Genomic DNA, 24,813 nt, shown 5'->3' with positions numbered 1-24,813 from the left:
CTTCCTTCTTCATTATCAGGTGCGGCGCCTGGGTGGTTTGGCAGTGCTGTCAAATCTTCTTGAGCATGAGAGGCTAGAGGTGCAGCGTGGTGCTTGCGGGGCCCTCAAGAACCTCGTCTTTGGCAGTGACGACAACAAGCGTGCCCTGAGGTCTGCTGGTGGTGTTCCAGCTCTGGCCTTCTTGCTGCGCCACACGCGAGACTTGGAGCTTGTAGAAAGTGCCACCGGTAATCTGTTACTCCTGTTATGTTATCAATCAATACCGTGGTGTCTTCAGGAACTAACAATGTATTTTGGACTTAAAACAACAACAACAACTGTTCAATCTGCCTGATCTGTGTTACACTGGTTCATCATATAAACAAAAATAATTATTGAAGTCTTTTTTTTTTTTTTTGTATACTGAATCGAGGCTCGTGAAAGAGCTAACATTTACTTCACAAACAAATCAACCAGACAAACAAAATATATAAAAAGAGCGAGGGGAAGACAAGATGGGGAGAGAAGGGGAAGCACACAAACACAACATTTGAGAGCAGGGAGATGTGTGGGAGAGAGAGGGCTTGGGGGGAGGAGGCATGGGAAGGGGGGGGGGGGGGGTGGGAGAAGTATAAAACACAAGGACACCAAGGACTTATTTCAAAAAAGTGGAATTGGGGTGAAATTAGCGGGGGTAGAAAAGATCAAGGTTTTGGATGGGGGAAGATAAGAGATGGTGGTGAACAGCTGTTTTAAAGACCTGGAGGGTGGAGTGGGATTGAAGAGAGTGAGGGAGTTTGTTCCAGAGGTGGGAGAAAAGAGGAATGAAGGAGTGAAGGTGAGCAGAGAGTCTTGATTTTGGCAGTTTAACCATAAGAGGGTTGCAGGCAGATCTTGTGCGACCTGTAGGAATATTTGCGGGACAGAGCCCAGAGAGAGCTGGGGGGGCAAGGCCAGAGAGGAGTCGGTAGAAGACGGAAAGACCACCAACCTGCCTGCGGTGAGTGAGTGAGAGGCCCTTGGAGTTAGCTTCATCGCGGGAGATTCCAATGATTCTGAATGCTTTGGTTTCAACAGCGTGAAGACGAGCTAGGTGTGAGGCAGGAGCACCAGCCCAGAGGGGAGAGCAGTATTCCATTGAGCTGCGGATGAAAGCCTTGTATGTGGTGAGGAGCTCAGGTGTGCCAAGGAAGGACTTCGCACGACGGAGGATGGCCAGCTGGTGACTGGCTTTGGAGGCCAGATTTGAAATGTGGTTTTCCCAGGAAAGATCATGGCAGATAGTGAGACCCAAAAGCTTGAGTGACAGAACTTCTTGGAGAGGATTATTCAGAAAGTGGATGGGAGGGTTCTCCAGTCGGTCTTTTCGGAGAGACATCGTAAGAGTGTGAGATTTGTCAGGATTGAAAGACATGTTCCACTTGTTTGCCCAGTCTGTGATTTTGTCCAGGTCTGCAGAGAGTGAGGAGGCTGCAGACTGCCGATCTGAGGGATGAAGAATGGAGCGACAGAGAGTAGAGTCATCAGCAAAGAGATAGAGAGGATTTTCAAGAGAGTCAGAGAGATCATTGATGAAGACCAGAAAAATCACAGGGCCCAGAACACTGCCTTGGGGAACTCCAGCCTGAACAGGAAGAGGAGATGAGAGAAACCCATTCAGGGCCACACGTTGACTACGACTAGAGAGGAAGTCCGCCAGCCATGCGTGGAGATTTCCATGGATACCAAAAGAGGAGAGTTTGGTGAGCAGAGCGGGGTGCCAGACCGTATCGAAGGCACGTGATATGTCAAGGGAGACAGCTCTAATTTCTTGTTTGGCATTGAGGACCTCCATCCATTGTTGAGAAAGCAGAAGCAGCATGTCCAGAGTAGAGTGACCAGGTCTGAAACCAAATTGATGATCAGAGATAAAGCCATTGGAGAAGAGGAAAGATTTCATATCTGAAGCAATGATGGAAATCCATGACTTTGCTGATAATTGGGAGAAGGCTGATTGGTCTGTAGTTGCTGGGGATCCGTTTTTGCACCTTTTTTGTGCAAAGCGGTGATGTTGGCAGATTTCCAAGCAGATGGCAGATGACCTTGAGCAAAAGAGAGGGTGAAGAGAACAGAGAGAGGGAGTGAAAGAGCGGAAGAACAGGATTTTAGGACCTGTGGGCTGATGCCGTCAGGTCCAGTTGCAGAATCAGAGTCGAGGGTTGACAGAAACTTTTCCACCTTGTCAGGAGGAAAGGACGCAGAGTCCAGGAGCAGCTGGGTACGACTGGGTACGGTGGGTACAGAGAGGCATGGGTTTGGGACACAAGATTTAGAGGCAAACACAGAGTTGAGGCATTCAGCTTTTTCACGTGCGGAGTCAGCGGTGTGGCCGTTTGAGGTGAGAGAGGGGATGGAGGGGGAACAAACACCAGAAACAGATTTGACCAGACGCCACCAGGATTTGGAAGAGGGAGACAGATAAGAGAGTTCGGTCCTGAGAACGGAGAGATATTGTTTCCTGGCTCTCCTGAGGGTGGACATGCACTTGTTTCGGGCTTTGTGAAAGGAAATGAGATTTCCTTCCGTTGGATTTGCTTTCCAGGAGACGAAAGCAAGTTGTTTCTGGGCAATAGCCTCACCACAAGATTCCGTGTACCATGGATGGGAGGAAGGGTATGACAACTGAAGACGGGATGGGATAAATCTGTGCATGAGAGAGAGCAATTTACTTTGGAAGAATTCCCAGGATGAGTTGATGTCAGAGGCGGTAGAGATGGGAGACCAGTCCAGATGATTGATGGCTGCTTGAAGACCGTGCCAGTTGGCCTGAGTGAAATGCCAGACTCGTCGACGCTGAGGAGGCTCTCTGAGAATGGTCAGAGAGATGTCCACTTTAACAAGCACATGATCAGATGAGCCGATTGGAGCAGAAGAAGAGCAGCAGACATTTTCAGGGAAGTTAGTCATAACCAAGTTCAGAAGAGAAGATGCTCCGTTGACTGAGATCCGGGTCAGGAAATTGACAGATTGTGTCAGTCCCAGTGAGTCACAGAAGTCCTTTGCTGAAGAGCCATGGCTGGTGAGAGAGGTACCCACACCCAGGCAACTGGCATGGTGACAAATGAAATCACCACCTATGAGGAAGAGAGAGTTGGGATGGGTAGATAGAAGTTGGTCGATATTATCAGACAGCGAGATGTAGATGGAGTCATCACTGTTTGGTGGACGGTACAACACACATATGAACAAAAGGTGGGAGCGAAGGGGAAGCCGTAGCCAAAGGTATTCCTGGGTCTGAGGTGGAGAGAGGGCAGTGCAGGGCGAGTGAGGAAGAGAGTTTTTTTAATAAAGATAGCAACCCCACCTCCAGGACGAGGCTCAGGTCTATCATACCGGAGGAGGGAGTAACCTGGGAGAGATACCAAGGAATCAGAGACATCATGAAGGAGGAAAGTTTCTGTTAAGCAGATCACGTCTGGTTTGTCAGAAGCAACCTGTATGGAGAGATCAGTCAAGTTTGAGCGAAGGCCCCGGATGTTTGAGGTCCATACTGTTAAAGAAGAGGAAGGGGGAGCATCGGATACAGAACAGGGGGGGAGGAGTGGTAGGGTAAGATGTGGAAGAGGAGGAAGAGGTAGGGAGAGCTGTTGAAGGTGTGTCAGAGATTTCAGAATAGCTTGGAGAAAGGGAAGAATGGGGCGGACAAAAGGTTTGATGGTGATTGGGTGAGGTGCAGTGAGGTGTTATTTGAGGAGGGGGAAGAGTGAGGCAGAAGGTTGAGGGAGATGAAGGTGAAAGTTGGAAGGGGGAAGAAGCGGGGAGGACGCTTTGAGGAGGAGGGGTGAGAGGGGAGTCTAGGAGGGGAGGAGTGAGGGAGAGTCTCGGAGGGGAGGGGTGTGGGGGAGTTTAGGAGGGAAGGGGCAAGGGGGGAGATTTGAAAGGGATGGGTGATGGGGAAGATTTGGAGGGGAGGGGCAAGGGGGAAGATTTGGAGGGGAGGGGCAAGGGGGTAGATTTGGAGGGGAGGGGTGATGGGGAAGTTTTGGAGGGAAGGGGTGATGGGGAAGATTTGGAGGGGAGGGGCAAGGGGGAAGATTTGAAAGGGATGGGTGATGGGGAAGATTTGGAGGGGAGGGGCAAGGGGGTAGATTTGGAGGGGAGGGGTGATGGGGAAGTTTTGAAGGGGAGGGGTGATGGGGAAGTTTTGGAGGGAAGGGGTGATGGGGAAGTTTTGGAGGGAAGGGGTGATGGGGAAGATTTGGAGGGGAGGGGTGAGATTGGATTTTGAATTGTGTACGATTAATGGGAAACAAACATTTATTGCAAAATAGGTTTCTTGAGACCTTCGAGTCAAAAATACGTTTGAGGACGTTGAAGGATGGGTGGAGTACTGGAGAGTTTAGGGAATGTATGAAAGGCACTGCAAGAGATGGAATTTTTTTTTGGAATGAATAGATTTGGTGAGCAAGTCGAAAGCATCCTTTTATAGAAGAAGAAGAAAAAGGTGTTATAGTATACGACAGAATACAGTTCTTCAGAGGACAGTTTAAACATTTTTTAACAACGTGATCACGTGATCACGAACAACGTGGTCGAAGAACGAACGAACAAATAAGAACGAACAAACGGATAAGAACAGAGAAGGAAATATATATATATATATATATTTTTTTGAGTTGAGATTTTAAAACAAGGAAGTATGGGGTGAAAGGACCATGAAAAACAGAGACCGAAAGTAATTACAGCACAATCGAAGAACCGCTGAGACAAAAACAAAGCCTCAAGCCAAGGACGGACACGGTAGCCTACTTGTACTACACTAGGCCTCAATACGCGACACAAACTAACCGACGATTCTGTACACAGGTATGAAAAACCAACACCGAGAATCCTATTAAAGACACACCAATAGTTACACACACCGAAAGAAAGATACAGTTTCGACAAAAACACAATTGTGAAAAATTACTTAACTTCGAAAGCATGCGCGCATGCACAGCTTTGAAGAGACGTGACCTCCAATCTTGCGCATGCGCAGTGATTGATTGCGCAGTGATTCCCTCTCAAAGTCATTGCAGAATAACTTACTAATTTGTCACACTTTGTCTCTATTACAGTCATAAATTACTCAAACATGTAAGTGTGATATTAATTTCCAGGATTATATTAAATGTTAAGACTAGGATCTTCTTCAGACTTTGTCATTCACTTATATTTTTCAGAAAGTGTATGAGATTGTTTCATTTCATCCAATCTATATAAAAATACGCTTGTCCATCCATATAAAATCATCCAATCTATATAAAAATACACTTTTCAGTCTGTCCGTCACATATCACAAGATGACGGAATCTTGCAAGATTGTTAATTAAATGTTGTTTCATCACTATTTGATTCTAACATTGTATGTGAATATATATATAGTCATTATGCGACTCCTATTAACATTTTGATGATTAGATGTTTCATTATGCAGGCAAGGCGTACATACGTGGCGGTGACGTCTCTGCGTGCACTCATTAGGTTGGAGAACTAAAATTATATGATATATATATATATTGTCGTGCGAATACCCTCCGGTTAATACCAGGGCTCGCGGATGACCCAAACGGCTTTAATGGAGGCGACGACCAAACATGGATTTTGCTATAAAACACGGGAGGAAGAAGTGAAGAGGAAGAGGCGGAAGCGCTTACCGATAGCGATCCAACCGCAGCTCCGATCCTGCAGGGGAATTAACTCAACGAACACAAGATTTTGAACGGAAAGGGAAAATAATACAAGGGTTTATTTTACAAGAGATAGCGGGACAGGAAAATACGCGCCGGTAATAAAATGTCCTAAATCGGGATCCCGCACACCTCACCTCAGAGACAAGACAAAGGAAAATGAATTACAAAAATAACTGTCTGTCGTGTAATGGTTCGTGGGTGCGAGCTTATCTGTCTGCAGTCTTGTCCACTGTCCAACGCGGCTCCAAGCTCCAGCACGAGGAAGCCCTCCGTCCGCTTCGCCCACGCTCTGCTTGACCCCGAGCCAACGCCCCACTCCAGGCTCCTCGTCGACAGCCCACGAGGTCCGTTCGCTCACAGCACAAAAAGCACCGAGAAGGACTGAGCACCACTCCAAGCACCAACGCAGGGCTAGCGATCTCCAAATGAGGTCGATCTCCAACACGAGGCACAAAGAGACAGGAACGGAAAGAGCGCGGGAGGAAGGAAGGACACGAATCAGCCCAGGCCAGCAGAGAAGAGAGCGCAATCCCGGCGAGCGAGCAGTTTTACTGCTCGCCCCTTGACGTCAGGCCTTTCTTTCTCCAACCAGAGCCTCGTCTCTCGACCTCTATAACGTTCGCACTTGCTGGCTTTCTCCCATTTGTCGAGTGCCTCCTGCTCCAACCAATCACCCGCTCCCTGGGCGTGGCTATCCTGCCACGAGGCTGGTTGCTAGGCCAGCTGGTAGTGTGGCTGGTTGCGGCCCCATTGGCGATGCCCCGGCCTGGCTGCATGCCCGTTTTCCAAAGTCGTTGTGGTAAGGGAGGGGAATTATTTAATGAGTGCACTAAGGACCTAACTAAGTGTTTAAATGAGTGCGTTGCCATAAGGGACACAGGTTTGACGACAGAGGGGACGACAAACAAAGGAATCTTATCCATAATCCCTGCACTATTTAGCATGCCCTGCTCCCTCGTAGCAGGGACATCAATACAACTTATACCGACAAACAGGACTAACATAGAACTTATTACAGGGTAGATTCCCTATCGCGACAGTCGAAGCATGTTACCTATACAGATCTACCTGGCTCTAGATATCACTCTTCCCAAATTCATAACAATAGATATATATATATATATATATTGGCTATCCTATATATTGGCTATCCACATCCCCACGCACACATCCACACACATGCATACACACACACACACACACACACACACGCACGCACGCACGCACGCACGCACGCACACACACACACACACACACACACACACACGATAATTTGGCATCGTAATTAATTTGGCATCGTTTACACAATGAGGCCATTTTAATGAGGTAATGAAGAAATAATATGTAAGGATGCCATCTTGCTTTTGAAGAGCAGTAAGTAAGAGGAAGGGGAAGACAGGGAGTTGGGGTTTTGGGGGCAGAGAGGGGACAGAGTTGGGAGAGAGAGGTTGAGGCTTCAGGTGGAGGAGGGGGCGGGGGGGGGGGGGGGGGGGGGGAGAGAGCGGTTGAGCACTTGGGGTTAGGAAAAATATAATGAGATTCCATTATCCCGTCAGATTGTTGAGTTATATGTTGTTCGTCGATACAGTAGTGACCCCTAATTCCGAACACCCCTCATCTCGAACTACTCTAATTCCGAACCGTAAATTCGAGAAAATTTTGTCCCTAATTCCGAATGTATTTCTATAACCGAACGTGGAGGGCAAACGTGAAAGCATGGGCTACCAGGCAGTTCTTCACTGAGTGGATTCATGAGGAGTTTGCCCCTTCTGTGAAGGCTTATCTTGAGGAGAAGAGTCGCCAACACCAGGCAACTTTGGAGAGGTGGTTCTCCAAAGAAAGCAAGCCTAGTGAGCCCCAACCCTCTACACGTGGTGTTAAGAGACAAAGAGAGCAAACACCAGAAGCACAGTCATCTGATGTTAGCTTGGAAGGTGCCTCACCTTCCAAGCAATAAAACTCTCTCCCTCCTTCCTCCTCTCCGGCTTCCACATGCACCATCAGAACTCTCCACTAAGGTAAATGCAGTTATTTTCATGTTAGTACATTTATTTCTTGTTTTTATTATTATTATTATTATTTGATATTTAGGGCATTTACTCATCTCATTTTACCTTGAATCATGTGTATTTGCAGTTAACAGTGTCTTGATAATGGGTTTTTGGGGTCCAGGAACGGATTAATTAACTTTTCATTATTTCTTATGAGGAAAATAGTTTCTAATTCCGAACTTTTCCCAATCCGAACTGCCGCTGGAACGAATTAAATTCGGATTTAGAGGTCCCACTGTATTTTTTTTTTTTTTTTTTTGTATACAAGATCGAGGCTCGTGAAAGAGCGAACATTAATCACACAGAAAGACAAACCGACACATAAAACATATAACATCAGGAGCGGTAGACAAGATGGGGAGAGAGGGGGAAGGACACAAACACAACATTTGAGAGCAGGGACCGAGAGACATGGAGACATCGAGAGATCTGAGAGAGGGCGAGGGCTTCGGGGGGGGGGGGGGGGGGCATGGGAAGGGGGCGGTGGGAGAGGTATAAAACATATGGACACTGCCAGGACTTCCAGGAAAGAAGTTGGAATTTCAAACAAGGTGGATCTGGGGTGAATTAGCGGGGGTAGAAAAGATCAAGGTTTTGGATGGGGGAAGATAAGAGATGGTGGTGAACAGCTGTTTTAAAGACCTGGAGGGAGGAGTGGGATTGAAGGGAGTGAGGGAGTTTGTTCCAGAGGCGGGAGAAAAGAGGAATGAAAGAGTGAAGGTGAGCAGAGAGCCGAGATTTCGGCAATTTAACCATCAGAGGGTTGCTGGCAGATCTTGTGCGACCTGTAGGAATATTTGGGGGACAGAGCACAGAGAGAGCTGGGGGTGCAAGGCCGGAGAGGAGTCGGTAGAAGACAGAAAGACCACCTACCTGCCTGCGGTGAGTGAGTGAAAGGCCCTCAGAGATAGCTTCATCGCGGGAGATTCCAATAATTCTGAAAGCTTTGGTTTCAACAGCGTGAAGCCGAGCTAGGTGTGAGGCAGGAGCACCGGCCCATAGGGGAGAACAGTATTCCATTGAGCTGCGGATGAAAGCCTTGTATGTGGTGAGGAGCTCAGGTGTGCCGAGGAAGGACTTCGCACGACGGAGGATGCCCAGTCGGCGACTGGCTTTGGAGGCCAGCTTGGAAATGTGGTTTTCCCAAGAAAGATCATGGCAGATAGTGAGACCCAAAATCTTGAGCGACAGAACTTCTTGGAGAGGATTGTTGAGAAAGTAGATGGGAGGGTTGGCCAGTCGATCTTTTCGGAGAGACATAGTAAGAGTGTGAGATTTGTCAGGATTGAAAGACATGTTCCACTTGTTTGACCAGTCTGTGATTTTGTCCAGGTCTTCAGAGAGTGAGGAGGCAGCAGACTGCCGATCTGAGGGAAGAGGAATGGAGCGGCAGAGAGTGGAGTCATCAGCAAAGAGATAGAGAGGATTTTCGAGAGAGTCAGAGAGATCATTGATGAAGACCAGAAAAAGCACGGGGCCCAGAACACTGCCTTGGGGAACTCCAGCCTGAACAGGAAGAGGAGATGAGAGAAACCCATTCAGGGCCACACGTTGACGACGACTAGAGAGGAAGTCCGCCAGCCATGCGTGGAGATTTCCATGGATACCAAAGGAGGAGAGTTTGGTGAGCAGAGCGGGGTGCCAGACCGTGTCGAAGGCACGTGATATGTCGAGGGAGACAGCTCTAATTTCCTGTTTGGCATTGAGGACCTCCATCCATTGTTGAGACAGCAGAAGCAGCATGTCCAGAGTAGAGTGACCTGGTCTGAAACCAAATTGATGATCAGAGATCAAGCCATTGGAGAAGAGGAAAGATTTCATATCCGAAGCAATGATGGATTCCATGACTTTGCTGATAATTGGGAGAAGGCTGATTGGTCTGTAGTTGCTAGGATCTGTTTTTGCACCTTTTTTGTGCAAAGCGGTGATGTTGGCTGATTTCCAAGCAGATGGCAGTTGACCTTGAGCAAAAGAGAGGGTGAAGAGAACAGAGAGAGGGTGAGATAGAGCAGCAGAGCAGGATTTTAGGACCCGTGGGCTGATGCCGTCGGGTCCAGTTGCAGAATCAGAGTCGAGGGTTGACAGAAACTTTTCCACCTTGTCAGGAGGAAAGGACACGGAGTCCAGGAGCAGCAGGGTACGACTGGGTATGGTGGGTACAGAGAGGGATGGGTTTGGGACACAAGATTTAGAGGCAAACACAGAGTTGAGGCATTCAGCTTTTTCACGTGCGGAGTCAGCTGTGTAGCCGTTTGAGGTAAGGGAGTTTGATAACACACACATTTGATAACACATTTGTTTGATAACACACACATTTGTTTGATAACACACACACACACATTTCATTTTGATGTTGTTCAATGAGATACTTCCGGTCCCTCGAGCGACGGGGCTTGCTTCGATCTCTCCACGGCATCAAAGTTTGAGTGTTTTCCCGTTCATTTCTTTGTCAAATTTCCGCTGGGTATTTTGTTGTGTATGTATTATTGTGTGTTTCTATTTGGTTTTGGTTTTGTAGTTGTTGCAAATTTGTGTGTAATTAGTCGTTTCTTTGTTCGCTCCTCGTGCGCCTCGTGCGGCCTCCTCGTCTCGACTTGTGCCCCGCCCCCGATATCTCCTTTGTTCTTTCACCTCTGCTCCTGCTTTCTCAAATCCACGTTCTCACTTAGAGACTTTTCCCAGATTGTTTTTCTTGGTTTTGTTTAAATATTATTTAAATATGGTTAAACCGCAGCCGTGATGCTGACGTCGCCCTCCCCCCCCCCCCAACCCCCCAGAATTTCCATGTGTTAAACGTTTCCCGGTGTGTACCCTGGATAAGAATAGGTACGCCGTATCCCTGCGTGTCGTAAGAGGCGACTAAGAGGGTTGGCGTCAGGAAGGGCATCCGGCCATAAAAACGTTGCCTCAAAAAGAGAACCATGACAATTACAACTACATATGGGCAGGGTACAGCCCAAAGTGGAGATCGGTTTCTGAGGTTTGGGACATGGAATGTTGGGACAATGACAGGGAGATCAGGAGAAGTGGTGGAAGTATTGGTCAGAAGAAGAGTGGACATATGTTGTGTGCAAGAGACGAGATGGAAGGGAAGTGGTGTGAGAATGGTGAAGGGTAGGCAGGGACAGAAATACATGTTTGTGTGGCAAGGGTGCCTGGAGGGCGTGAATGGTGTTGGTGTCCTGTTTTCTGAAGAATTTGTAGACAGTGTGGTGAGTGTGACTAGAGTGAGTGATAGGTTGATGATGGTGAAAATGATGATTGGAAAGCTCTTGGTGAACGTCATCTCGGGATATGCTCCGCAGGTTGGTCGAAGCGATGAAGAGGACAAGTTCTGGTGTGCGATAGAGAAGCTGATGGAAAACGTGAAAGATGAGGAAGTTGTTGTGGTAGGAGGAGACCTAAATGGACATGTGGGAAGGAGTATGGATGGTTTTGACGGAGTTCATGGGGGTTACGGATATGGTGTGAGAAATGGAGAAGGTGAAAGGATTTTGGAGTTTGCTGATGGAGCTGATTTGTTGATTTGTAATACTCAGTTCCAGAAAGAGGATAATAAGCTTGTTACATACACGTCAGGTGGGTCGACGACAACCGTTGACTACCTGATGGTGCGTAGGCGAGATAGGGGGCTCCTCCGGGACACAAAGGTGATCCCGGGGGAGGAGGCTGTTTCACAGCACCACTTGGTTGTCTGCGACGTAAGGGTGAAAGGTGCGAGGAGAGCTCGGCGGGTGAAGTACCAACCGAGAATGAAGGTGTGGAGGTTGAAAGAGGTGACAGTAAGGGAGGCATTAAAAGAGAGGCTGAGTAGGGTCGAGGATGATGTGGTTGAGCTTGAAAGTGGTTGGATGTCAATGAAAGCGAGTCTGTTAGGAGCCGTTGGTGAGGTATGTGGATGGACAAAAGGACCACCGAGGCACTCGGAAACACGGTGGTGGGATGATGAAGTTAGAAAGAGGATCGACGAGAAGAGGAAGAAGTTCAAGGAGTGGCAGAAGGCGAAGGGTACGGGAGCAGAAACAGCAGAGCATGAAAGTTATAAGGCAGCCAGGAAGGCTGCAAAGAAAGAGGTAGCAAAGGCGCAGGAGGCATGTAGGAAAATGTTCGGAGAACGCTTGGATTCGGAAGAGGGTCAGAAAGCAGTATTCAGGATTGCAAAGCAGATAGCGAAAGAGAGGTGTGATGTGATGGGGGTGAGTTGCTTGAAGGATGAAGTGGGACAAATCGTTGTCGACCCAGATGGAATTAAAGGAAGATGGAAAAGATATATGGAAATGCTGTTGAATACAGAGAATGAATGGGATGGCAACATAGAGAGTAACCCAATTTTAGCACCGGCAGAGAAGATAACAGAAGGAAGTTGAGGAAGCGATAAAAGCAATATATAATATAAAAATAACCACGTTCAGAGGCCATTTTTCCCCACAAGGCGGGGGTTGGCCTTTTTCGGGAACCATGGTTGTTGTTGTTTTTCGGTCCCCTTTTTGAAGCAATGTTTTACGGCCGGATGTCCTTCCTGACGCCAACCCTTTTTGCCGCCTTTAACGCAAACAGGGAATTACCAGTGAACTGGTACTCAATTTGCCGACCTTGGAAGGATGACAGGCTGAGTCAACCCCCCTGGCGTTAATTCAGCGATCGACCGGGATTCGAACCCAGGATCGTAGGATCCTAAGCCGGCACCCTAGCCGCTAGCCCAACACCAGGGTATTAAGCAATGAAGGGTAGAAAGGATAAGCGATAAAAGCGGGAGGGCCGACGGGAGTTGTGGGAGATATGTTTAAGGCAGCAGGAAGTTGGGGTGTGAAGAGAATGACAGAGATCTGTAATCTGGTGGTGAAAGAAGGCCGCATTCCAGTGGATTGGGAACTGAGTACCCTCGTCCCTCTATACAAGGGGAAAGGTGACCCTCTGGAGTGTGGCTCGTATCGAGCGATAAAGTTATTGGAGCATGGAATGAAGGTATTGGAAAGGGTGTTGGAGAGGTGGATAAGGAAGAAAGTGAAGATCGACGAAATGCAGTTTGGATTCATGCCAGGAAGAGGAACGACAGACGCACTTTTCATTGTGAGGCAGTTGCAGGAGAAGTACATGGAGAAGAGGAAGAAGTTGTTTCTTGGGTTTGTTGATCTGGAGAAAACATACGATCGGGTTCCACGCAAAGTATTGACATGGGCATTGAGGAAGTTAGGAGTGGAGGAATGGTTGATCAGAGTAGTGATGGCAATGTACAAAAGAGTGCGCACATCTGTAAGGACGAAGGACGGGAACAGTGGTGAGTTTGAGGTGAAGGTGGGAGTGCATCAGGGGTCGGTACTAAGTCCACTACTATTTGTAGCTGTGATGGAGGTGCTGGCTCAGAACGTAAACGAGGGTTTACCGTGGGAGTTGTTGTATGCAGATGATCTGGTGTTGATTGCGGAAAGTATGGATGGACTGAAGGAAAAGATGAACACGTGGAAGGAATGTATGGAGACAAAAGGTCTGAAGGTGAATATCGGAAAGACTTAGGTGATGGCAAGTGGTAAAGCATGTGGTGAGGTGGAAAGAACTGGGAAGTAGCCCTGTGCTGTGTGTAGAAAGGGTGTCGGAGTGAACTCCATTCAATGTACAATGTGCGCTGAGTGGGTTCATCAAAAATGTAGTGGTCTGAGAGGGTCATTAACCAGTGTGGCAGCTACATTCAAATGTAAGATGTGCACAGAGGGAGCTGCAGATGGAGGAAATGTTGAGTTGGATCTTGGAGACGACGTGAAGCTGGAAGGTGTGAAAACATTTTGCTACCTCGGAGACATGCTGAATGGAGAAGGTGGATCAGACTCGGCAACGGTTGCTCGAGTGAGATGTGCATGGAAGAAGTTTCGGGAATTGAGTGGCGTGCTGATGATGAGGGGAGTGTCGTTGAAGCTGAAGGGAAAGGTGTATGCTGCATGTGTGAGAAGTGTTATGATTTATGGGAGCGAGACATGGGTAATGACGTAGAGCAGCAACGAAGGTTGGAAAGGGTGGAAATGCGAATGGTTCGACGGATGTGCGGAGTATCGTTGAGAGAGAGGAAGACAAATGATGAATTGCGAAAGATGATGGGAATAGAGCCTGTGATTGATGCTGTGAAGAGGAACAGGTTGAGATGGTTTGGTCATGTGTTGAGGAAGGATGAAAGTGACTGGTTGAGAAGTGATGGAAATGAATGTAGAAGGAAGTAGAAGACGGGGAAGACCGAGAAAGACTTGGCTGAAGATGGTGGAAGAACAAGGAGAGATGCAGAAAATAGGGCAAAATGGAGAAGATTGTCATGGGGACCGCAAGGCTAACCCCCGCTCTAGCAGGGAAAATGGCTTTTAAAATGCATGTTGTTGTTGTTGTTGTAATGAGATAATGAATTTAGAACCATTTATTAACTCAATTTGCCGACTTACAATCACTTGAGATTGGCAATTCCATGGAATTTCCATGGGACATATCTCGCAAGATTGTGAATTGGATTTTGTTTCGACTGTGACTTCACACCCGCTACAAGTAGCCATAGGTTTGTTGGAGACCAGTAATGTCCGAGGGATGGCGACTGAGACAGTCTGAAAAGCTAACAGGGAACATCATGTGTTGAAGTCACATTTTACATTATGCGGAGTTGGCACGGTTACCTACCTGCGAGAGTGTAATATCACTTATAAATCGGCAATTTTGTTTCACAAATTTACCATTTAATTCTCAAAACTTCTCCCTTGGATGTTCTTCTTTCTTCTCCAGCAATATTGTATTTTGATATAAATGTAGTTTTATGCTTGTTTTCAATCTCTCATGTCAAACAGTGTCAGTGAATACTGTCGTGTTCCTGGCGATAAAAGTCTCTCCAAGGAACGGATTTCCAATCGCGAGCTTTTACCTCTGAGGCGACTGATCAAATGCAGACTTTTATATATATACACAAAGAATTAAGTTAAGCACCCCCCCCGTTTTTTTACAACCTCACACATTACAAGTTTGTTGTCGTCAAAACAGTGTAATATACCCATGATATTGCTATATTTTCTGGAGAAGTGATATTATGGTCACATAAAAACATAACAATCATGCCGTTTTCAATATTTTATTCTGAATAATTTAAGGTGAAATTTTTTGGGAATTTTAGGCATATTTTCACCTCAATTTAAGTATGGAGCTATAGGTCCATCACGGACAGTGTGGATGACGTTTATGTTTTCTAACGTACAGTCATTGTTCTGAGAAGACCTCTAGCGATCTTTGCGTCAATAACGTGTGTAGGACCCACGTGATCGGATCACTGACTCAACCCTACGTCTCATAGACCCTGTAAGCCGTCGTATGCGTTGCTGTGGCAGGTTGTTCCATTCCCGATGTAATGCACGTTCCAATTCATCCAGATTGGCTATTGGAGGGACCATCTTCGCAATTTGTCGTCCCAACATGTCCCAAACGTGCTCGAGGGGGTTCAACCTGCCACAGCAACGCATACGACGGCTTACAGGGTCTATGAGACGTAGGGTTGAGTCAGTGATCCGATCACGTGGGTCCTACACACGTTATTGACGCAAAGATCGCTAGAGGTCTTCTCAGAACAATGACTGTACGTTAGAAAACATAAACGTCATCCACACTGTCCGTGATGGACCTATAGCTCCATACTTAAATTGAGGTGAAAATATGCCTAAAATTCCCAAAAAATTTCACCTTAAATTATTCAGAATAAAATATTGAAAACGGCATGATTGTTATGTTTTTATGTGACCATAATATCACTTCTCCAGAAAATATAGCAATATCATGGGTATATTACACTGTTTTGACGACAACAAACTTGTAATGTGCGAGGTTGTAAAAAAACGGGGGGGGGGGGGGAGGGGGTGCTTAACTTAATTCTTTGTGTATATATAGTATATATATATAATATATATATATATACTATATAATATGCGGGGGAGGAAGAAAGAGAAAAGGGAAAACACTGAAGAGCCCTACCTGTCAATCCTGCCAGCAGTCCCAAAGCCTGCAAAGAATAACTCAAACAAACACGGATTTAGAAATGTACAAAAATAACAAAAAGGGTTTATTAAAAGAAATGCCGATAACAAGAAAACGCGACGGTAAAACTAAATTCCTAAACGGGATCCTCCACAGCAGACTTAAACACAGACAAAGGGATAAAAGAACGTTGGAAAGGAATAGAGTGATTATTTATTGCACTTATCTGCGAGCGGCTTGAGCCTCGTCAGGAATCGTCAAGGCCCCATGTGTGCAGCCCGGACCTGGCGGCATTCTTGGCGGGAAGAAGACCGCAGTCCGCTCGTTCGCGCTCTGCTCGGCCTCGCGGGCGTCTCGCTCACCCCGGCCAAGTCACGATGCAGCGGCAAGCCCCGCCGTCCATGCGTCGTCCGCACAGAGAACCGCAGTTCCTTCCTGTTGCCTCTGAATGTCTCCCGATAGGCGTCTTCGACAGTGTCGGTCCAAGCACAATCGTTCCCGAGGTCCAGAATGAGAAAGCCAAAAGGGAGAAGAGAGGCAGGAGGGCAAGAGCGACAATGGAGCCAGAGGGAAAATAGAGCAAGAGGCAAAATGCCGGTCAGACCTGGTTTTTACGTCCTCCCTCTCACGTCATTGGCGCTTCTTTTCCAATCAGCGCAGGCCAACACCACAGGTTCAGCTCTCCACCACTCACACTCAGTCCCGGCTCTGACATCGTTGGTCGTACTCTTTGCCATCAGCATGTCCCTTATTACCCCGGCTTTGCTGTTGGTCAACTCCCGCCAACCACTGTCCTTCAGGGCGTGTCTTCGGCCTGCTCGACCTTCGCGGTGATGTAGCTGGTGGTGTTCATCGGCAGTGCTGAGAACTGGCTTCCGGTGTTTTTTATTGTTAGTTTTGAATGTAGTTAATGGGCACTTTCCTGCGCTACTGTCTATGGTGCGGTGCCAAAAGAGATAAAGGATAAACCAGGAATTACTTAACCTAATCCTTGAGCTAAATAACATGCCCCGCCCCTTCGTGACAGGGACAAATATCCAACTTCATCCGACATCCGGGCTAAACAGGTCCTCTATTTATTACATGGTGGTGGTTCTTCTTCTTCATGACAGTCGCAGCATACTACCTACACAAATCTACCTGGTCTAAAGTCATCTCCACCCCACTGACATAACAATACTATACTCCCAATTTATTAATGTGCTAATGTTGCATTTTGTTTAAACAAATTAGTCTGCTTTTGTTGTTTACTAGTGTAATTTGTGGCAAATGCAACAACAAATTGACCTTTTACGTGGTTTATTTTATACAGGGAGTCCCCGGTATCCAACACAATGTTTTTGTGAAAATGTGTTCTAAAGCTGGATGTTCATAAACGGAACAATAAATCCCCTTTAATTACATATAGTGATTAAGTAGTTCACAAACACAAATTAAAGCCTTGTTTACATAAAAACGTTATTAAATTTACTTTTTAAATAAAAAATGAATAAACCGATGATAAAAATATACAATTTCGATACAATGATAAAAATACAGTAATACAGCAATAACTAGAAGGACATACCTCCGCCAGGCTGAAACAGTTTACAGTTTGTATCCGACTGATAGGCCGGATCTGCATCCGGACCTGAACCAAATCGAATCGGCTTGTTCTTGTCACTTGACAAACTCATCCACCTAATTTTGTCATAATCTATCCACAACTTTTGAAATATCATGCTATATATCGTTTTGGCCATATCACTTAATGGTGAAAAATCACTTATAAAATGAAAAAAAAAACTCGTATACGGATTCGTATTCGGATTTTCATCAAATCGAAACAATTCGTCCTTGTCATACAGTATACACCCAACCTCTCCACCATGTTTCGTCCGAATCCATCCACAACTTTTTGAGATGTCTTGTTCACAGTCAGACAGACAAACAAACAGACAGGGGTGAAAACATAACCCCAATCAACATTCTTTTTTTTCTTTTTTTGTATACTGAATCGAGGCTCGTGGGGCAGAGATAAGATAAGAATTGGCAGAGATAAGAATAACTAGAACTGCCACTTTAAAACTGCTGGCAGTGATGACTGGTTTACTCGCACCCACTATTGATACAACCCCACTTTTGATACAACCCCACTTTTGATACAACCCCACTTTTCATACAACCCCACTTTCATTGGACATGCTTTGACACAACCCCCTTGGATACAACCCCGACACACACACACACACACACACACACACACACACACACACACACACACACACACACACACACACACACACACACACACACACATCCCCCCTACCCTCTCCCACACACACACCCACACCCCTCCCCCCACACGCACACCCCTCCAAACACACACACACACACACATCCCCTACCCCCCCCCCCACACACACACACACATCCCTCCCCCCCACACACACACACACATCCCTCCCCCCCCCCCCACACACACACACACACACACATGCACACACACAACACACACACATACACACACACACACATCCCCCTACCCCCACCCACATCCCTCCCCCCAAACACACACCCCTCCAAACACACACACACACACACACACACACACACACACACACACACACACACACACACACACACACACACACACACACACCGCACCTTAACACACACACAAACACACGCATACATCCCCCCTCCCCCAACACACACACACATCCACACACACACACACACACCCTCCCCCCACCACACCCACACAAACACACATACCCCCACCCCCCCCCCCCCCACACACACACACACACACACATACACACACACACACACACACACACCCTCCCCCCCACCACACCCCACACAAACACACATACCCCCACCCCCCCCCCCCCCCACACACACACACACCCCTCCACACATACACACACACACACACACACACACACACATATCCAACCCCCCTCCTCCACACGCACACCCCCGCCCCCCACAATCACACATATCCCCCCCCCCCCAACCCACACACACACACACACAGACATCCACACACACGCACATCCACACACACACACAAACACACACACATCCCCCCCACCCCATCCATTTTTTCAAAATATTTTTGTTTAATTAACGATATCTGCCACCCGTGGAAGAACGTCCTGCCGTGGCATGACGTCTTCCGTGGCCCGTGCCATATGTCAGCGGAGAACGAAGTATCCCGTCGATCGAACTTGGTCAAATTTTTCATGATTGTCACCAAATTTGTTGTGGTATTTTGTTAACTCATCCGATGCAATACGACAATCGAAATCCGATTTGAAATCGGAGCCAAATTGACGCCGTAAGGTCTGCCTGCACGTGTGGATATTTTACCTGTGGAAGATTCACTTTGGAAATGCGACCCATTTAAAATGTTAGATTTTGGATAACTTCGTCATTTTAAATCGGATTTCCACAAAATAAAGGTCACCATTGCTTGCAGATACCTCTTTCTCCTTAAAATTGAAGACAGGATGAACTTCAGAGCGAGAAATAAGCCGAGGTGGCGGAGAGTTTTACAATGTTATTTTCCAATGTAAATGACAATATCGTGTAGTTTTACGAAAATTCATCACAATTTGCCCAGATTTGTTGCATTCGAATGTTAACACCCTCCATCGACTGCCAAATCCGAAGACAATTTAATTTCGAGCTACCCTTAGCTCGTGAGGTGGTTATGTCACATGGCCTGGTCAAAAAAAGATGTTGTGGTGCTTCTTCTTCAGGCAATAACAACTTCTAGTTTCCAGACCGTACATCCAATCATCTTGAGATTTTGCACACTTGTTACTCTTCATGACTTCTACTAGAGTATGAAGTTTCACGTCGATCAATAAAGCGATTCAAGAGATATCCATTTTTTAAAAGAAATTCGTTTAATTAACGATATCTGCCAAACCACGTGACCTATCGCAAATTCTAAAATGACATTTTAGTAGACTGACATGCTGAACAGATCTGTGAAATTTCTCCTCGATTGGATCAAAAATGAGGGAGGAGCTAGGTTTTAAAGGTTCATGCTTTAAACCGTCATAACTCTGAAACCATGTGTCGGATGACGTCGCCCTCGCTGACTTTTTTGTTCGTCATGGGCATGCGATTCTGCTTGCAAAGTTTGGCCTCGATCTGTTCAGCCGTTGCAGAGAAAAAGGGTTTTTCGTGTGTTCACGAAAAACAATATGGCGGCTGAACCACGTGACCTACGACGTCATATTTACGATTAAAATATTCTACAGACCGAGTCCCTCCTATGGTGAAAATTTTATCTCAATCGGCCCTATTATTGCAGAGAAAATGATTTTTAAAGGAAATTAAAACTTAAAATGGCAATATCACTGGGAGACGTGGCCTGGCAGGACAAAATGGTGTGTTTCTTCTTCTTTCAACAATAAAGACTTATAGCTTCGAGACCGTACATCCAATCATCTTGAAATTTTGCGCACTTGTTCCGCTTGATGAGAGCTACATCCATTAAAAATTCAAGTCGATACATGCAGTGGTACAAGAGTTACAAGCTTTTAAAAATTTAACTTCCATTATTTATTGCGGCCAAACCATGTGACTTATCAAAACATCTCAAGTAACGATGAAACATCCCCCCATGAGGAACATTTGTGTAAAGTTTCCACTCGATATCTCCACAAATTATGGAGGTGATTCCATTTCTAGTTTCAAATTTTAAAACGTCATAACTCTGAAACCACGTGTCGGATGACGTCGTGCTCAGACTTTTTTGTTCGTCATGGGTATGCGAATATGCATGCCAAGTTTGGGCTCGATCCGTTCAGCCGTTGCGGAGAAAAAGGGTTTTTTGTGTTTTTTCACGGAAAACAAGATGGCGGCCGAACCATGTGACGTATGACTTCGAAAATTTTCGCATTCTGAGTTTTTTTTAACTAAGCATCTGGGGAAAAAAATCCCATTTTCGGGGGAGAAAATTTTTTGTTTGACGAATTCTTACCTCTTAACGTTAGCATTTTTAATATACTCGATACACATGTCTTTTGTTCCCATTGAAGAGTACTTTGGAATGAGCCATTCCTCAAATTTTTCCATTGAGCCGTTGCGGAGATACAGAGGGGAAAAGTTGAATTTGTTTTACAAGATGGCGCCCACACCACGTGACCTATGACGTCATAATTAGCATGAAAAAATTCTAGGAGCCGAGAGGATCCTTTGATGAAAATTTCCTGCCAATCCGACCAGCGGTTGCTGAGAACATTAATTATGAAGTTTTCGGAGGTGCAAAATAGGGCGGAAGAATAATAATAAGAAAAACTCAAGCAGTAATAATAGGTTTCTCTCCATTTCATGGAGAGTAAACCTAATAAAGCACTCTCTTTTCATCATGGTCACTGGTACTTCTTGCTTTGCTATGAGGAGCAAGTAGTACCAAAAATATACGACACAAACTACACTCACTAAGTGCCTGAGCACACCTGCCGAAGCACAACACTGAACACAACGTACACGTACAAAGCATTTTTGGGCAACAGATGCGGCTGTTGGGGGAGGTCAACGTGTGCAAATACAGTATGAACAGCACGATACAGTACAGTATGGTGCTCCCCAAAAGGCCAGATGCATTATGGGAACATTAATGAATCCCTGCCCCACCCATTCGATGGTCATTTTTCCATCCGATCTCATGTGCGCCAATTGATTGAGTATGTTGGGAAGCCTATTAAACCCTTCTTTTTTACCTAAAACATTATTAAATGTACTTTTCAAATCAAGAATGAATAAATTAGAATAGATCAAAAGTGTGTAATGTAATGGGTGACGAGGGATAACGAGAAAGTTAGAGGGAGCGGGGTGAAGTGAAGCTGCCTCTGGTGCCGGTAAGGAATCCCATGGAGATGGTGCTTTCTCTCTTGCCGATGTGGAGGGTTCGGAATAGAGGAGGGTTCGGAACCTGTGGAGGGTTCGGAATATGAAGAAGAGGAACCACTAGCGTTCACATTATGAAGAAGAGGAACATTGCGAAAATGAGATAACAGGAAACCTTTGGTCTCGTACAGAAGCCGTTTTATCCGATGGATCCGTGAAACTACAGCATGAGAAGCAAACAGCAAATTACTAACAATACTCCATCTACAAGTTACCATAAATGCAGTTCACACATGCGGCTTCAATACAAACAATCATACAGCAGTTTGTCATTCTGTACGAGAAAATAGCAATGGCGAAACACAAACCGTTTGCAAAGCATTTACCTCACAGTGACAAATGCACATAAAATCCTTCTTACAGCTTAAGCAGCAAATGTATTATGTATCAAAGAAGCAAATAAAATTACATACCAACTTTGGGTCCTCAATTAATCTTTCGCAGGGTTCAGTGTTTGAACTTCATTTGGGCGCGTTCTTCTTCTTCATCAATGCACGTTATTCTTCTCCATTTGGTTGCGCTCCAGTCACCACAACATGAAACTTCTAAAGAAAAGACGGCAATAATGAATAAGCCTCATGGTGTTGGTGGACGTTACAAAACCGAGATGCAAATTGCTGTTACGAAAAGCAAGATGTGAACCACCATTAAAAACACTACTCCCACAGCCGCTACACTGCCCAAACCAACAGCATGGCAAACCCCCCCCCCCCCCCCCAAATTAGATAGCCACGAAAATGAATGTGGTCTACAACCATTACACCAGGTCTATTTTCTCCCATTTGTGGAACCCCCTCTCCTGTGACTGGGCAATCCCACTCCCCTCCACGCACTCCACAACTACCACTCACCCCCATGGCCGCTTCAGGTAGGTGGTAGTCCTCCATCGCCTGTCATTCTCCATCCTTACCCACAATATTATTACCCCCACCTAACCTAACCCAACCCAACCCCCTTGGTCGCAGGTTACTGTGTTTCTTCTCCACTTTTCTCTTATCTTTTCCTGTTTGTTCATTCCCACGCTTGTTATGTTCAACTGTTGTGTCACAGCCCCACTGTCAGTTTGTTGCCTGCTTGCCCTGGCTCACCTCACTCTTCCATGAACTTTGACCTTGCATAGAAAAGTAGACAATATAATTTGTGTCGCCAGTAATTATTATACATCACCTAACACTCTTTTGCAGTTCTTCTTCCTTACCTCAGCCACCAAAGGTGGGTGGAGGTATGTTTTCACCACTGTCTGTCTGTATGTTTGTTACTTGCGAAAATCGAAGATTTTCAAGTGTATTTGTTGGTCTTGTGCGTTATTCTGTCTGTCTATGTCAGTCGCCTGCCTCCAGGTCACAATTTTCAACCGATCTTCACGAAACTTCACCAAATGGTAGAGTTGGTCATAAGCAAGAGCCTATTGTTTTTGGGGTCAAAAGGTCAATAGGTCAACGTAGGCCAAAAGGTCTACATAGGCCAAATTTCTAAAATCCTCAATTTTCATCTGATTGAGTTGAAATTTTAAGAGGATTTGCATACCAGGTCACTGAATTCAACCACCAAGTATTTTTGAGGTCATCATAGGCAAACAACTTATTTGAGTGATTTCGCAAGTATCGTGCTCTGCACGACATATTTCTTGTTTGTTTGTGAACAAGATCTCTCAAAACGTTGTGGACGGTTTCGGCTGAAATTTGGCGGAGATGTAGCGTATGTGACAAGGACGAAATGATTAGATTTTGGTGAAGACCGGATCCGGATCTGGCTGGTAAAAATTTTTAAGTGATTCTTCACCATTGAGAGATACATAGCAGGATACATAGCAGGATACATAGCAGGATACATAGCAGGATACATAGCAGGATACATAGCAGGATAAATAGCAGGATACATAGCAGGATACATAGCAGGATACATAGCAGGATAAATAGCAGGATACATAGCAGGATACATAGCAGGATACATAGCAGGATAAATAGCAGGATACATAGCAGGATACATAGCAGGATACATAGCAGGATACATAGCAGGATACATAGCAGGATAAATAGCAGGATACATAGCAGGATACATAGCAGGCTACATAGCAGGATACATAGCAGGATACATAGCAGGATACATAGCAGGATACGTAGCAGGATACGTAGCAGGATACGTAGCAGGATACTTAGCAGGATACGTATCAGAATACATAGCAGGATACATAGCAGGATACATAGCAGGATACTTAGCAGGATACGTAGCAGGATACGTAGCAGGATACGTAGCAGGATACGTAGCAGGATACATAGCAGGATACGTAGCAGGATACGTAGCAGGATACTTAGCAGGATACGTAGCAGGATACGTTGCAGGATACGTAGCAGGATACGTAGCAGGATACGTAGCAGGATACATAGCAGGATACATAGCAGGATACTTAGCAGGATACATAGCAGGATACTTAGCAGGACACATAGCAGGACACACAGCAGGATACGTAGCAGGATACGTAGCAGGATACGTAGCAGGATACGTAGCAGCATACATAGCAGGATACATAGCAGGATACTTAGCAGGACACATAGCAGGACACAGAGCAGGACACATAGCAGGATACTTAGCAGGATACGTAGCAGGATACGTAGCAGGATACATAGCAGGATACATAGCAGGATACATAGCAGGATACTTAGCAGGACACATAGCAGGACACATAGCAGGATACTTAGCAGGATACGTAGCAGGATACGTAGCAGGATACGTAGCAGGACACATAGCAGGATACTTAGCAGGATACGTAGCAGGATACGTAGCAGGATACATAGCAGGATACATAGCAGGATACATAGCAGGATACTTAGCAGGACACATAGCAGGACACATAGCAGGATACATAGCAGGATACTTAGCAGGATACTTAGCAGGACACAGAGCAGGACACATAGCAGGATACTTAGCAGGATACGTAGCAGGATACGTAGCAGGATACATAGCAGGATACTTAGCAGGACACATAGCAGGACACATAGCAGGATACATAGCAGGATACTTAGCAGGATACTTAGCAGGACACATAGCAGGACACAGAGCAGGACACATAGCAGGATACTTAGCAGGATACGTAGCAGGATACATAGCAGGATACATAGCAGGATACATAGCAGGATACTTAGCAGGACACATAGCAGGACACATAGCAGGAT

The 24,813-nt window shown here is 45.9% G+C and overlaps 1 protein-coding gene across 4 annotated transcripts in view; it reads left to right on the top strand.

The window, feature by feature from the left end:
• Positions 1 to 24,813, top strand: part of LOC137431851 (catenin delta-2-like) — a 580,901-nt gene that overhangs the window by 287,017 nt on the left and 269,071 nt on the right. For all 4 annotated transcript variants that reach the window (XM_068123611.2, XM_068123613.2, XM_078782572.1 and 1 more), the window contains one exon: positions 20 to 227. In XM_068123611.2, coding sequence (XP_067979712.2) covers positions 20 to 227 — 208 coding nt within the window. The remainder of the gene's footprint in view (positions 1 to 19; positions 228 to 24,813) is intronic.

Source organism: Myxine glutinosa, chromosome 7 (assembly GCF_964187855.1).
Source record: "Myxine glutinosa chromosome 7, kmMyxGlut1.1, whole genome shotgun sequence".
Lineage (NCBI taxonomy): Eukaryota > Metazoa > Chordata > Myxini > Myxiniformes > Myxinidae > Myxine > Myxine glutinosa.
Note: the sequence above shows the minus strand (reverse complement) of the source record. Positions and strands in the feature narration are given on the sequence as shown.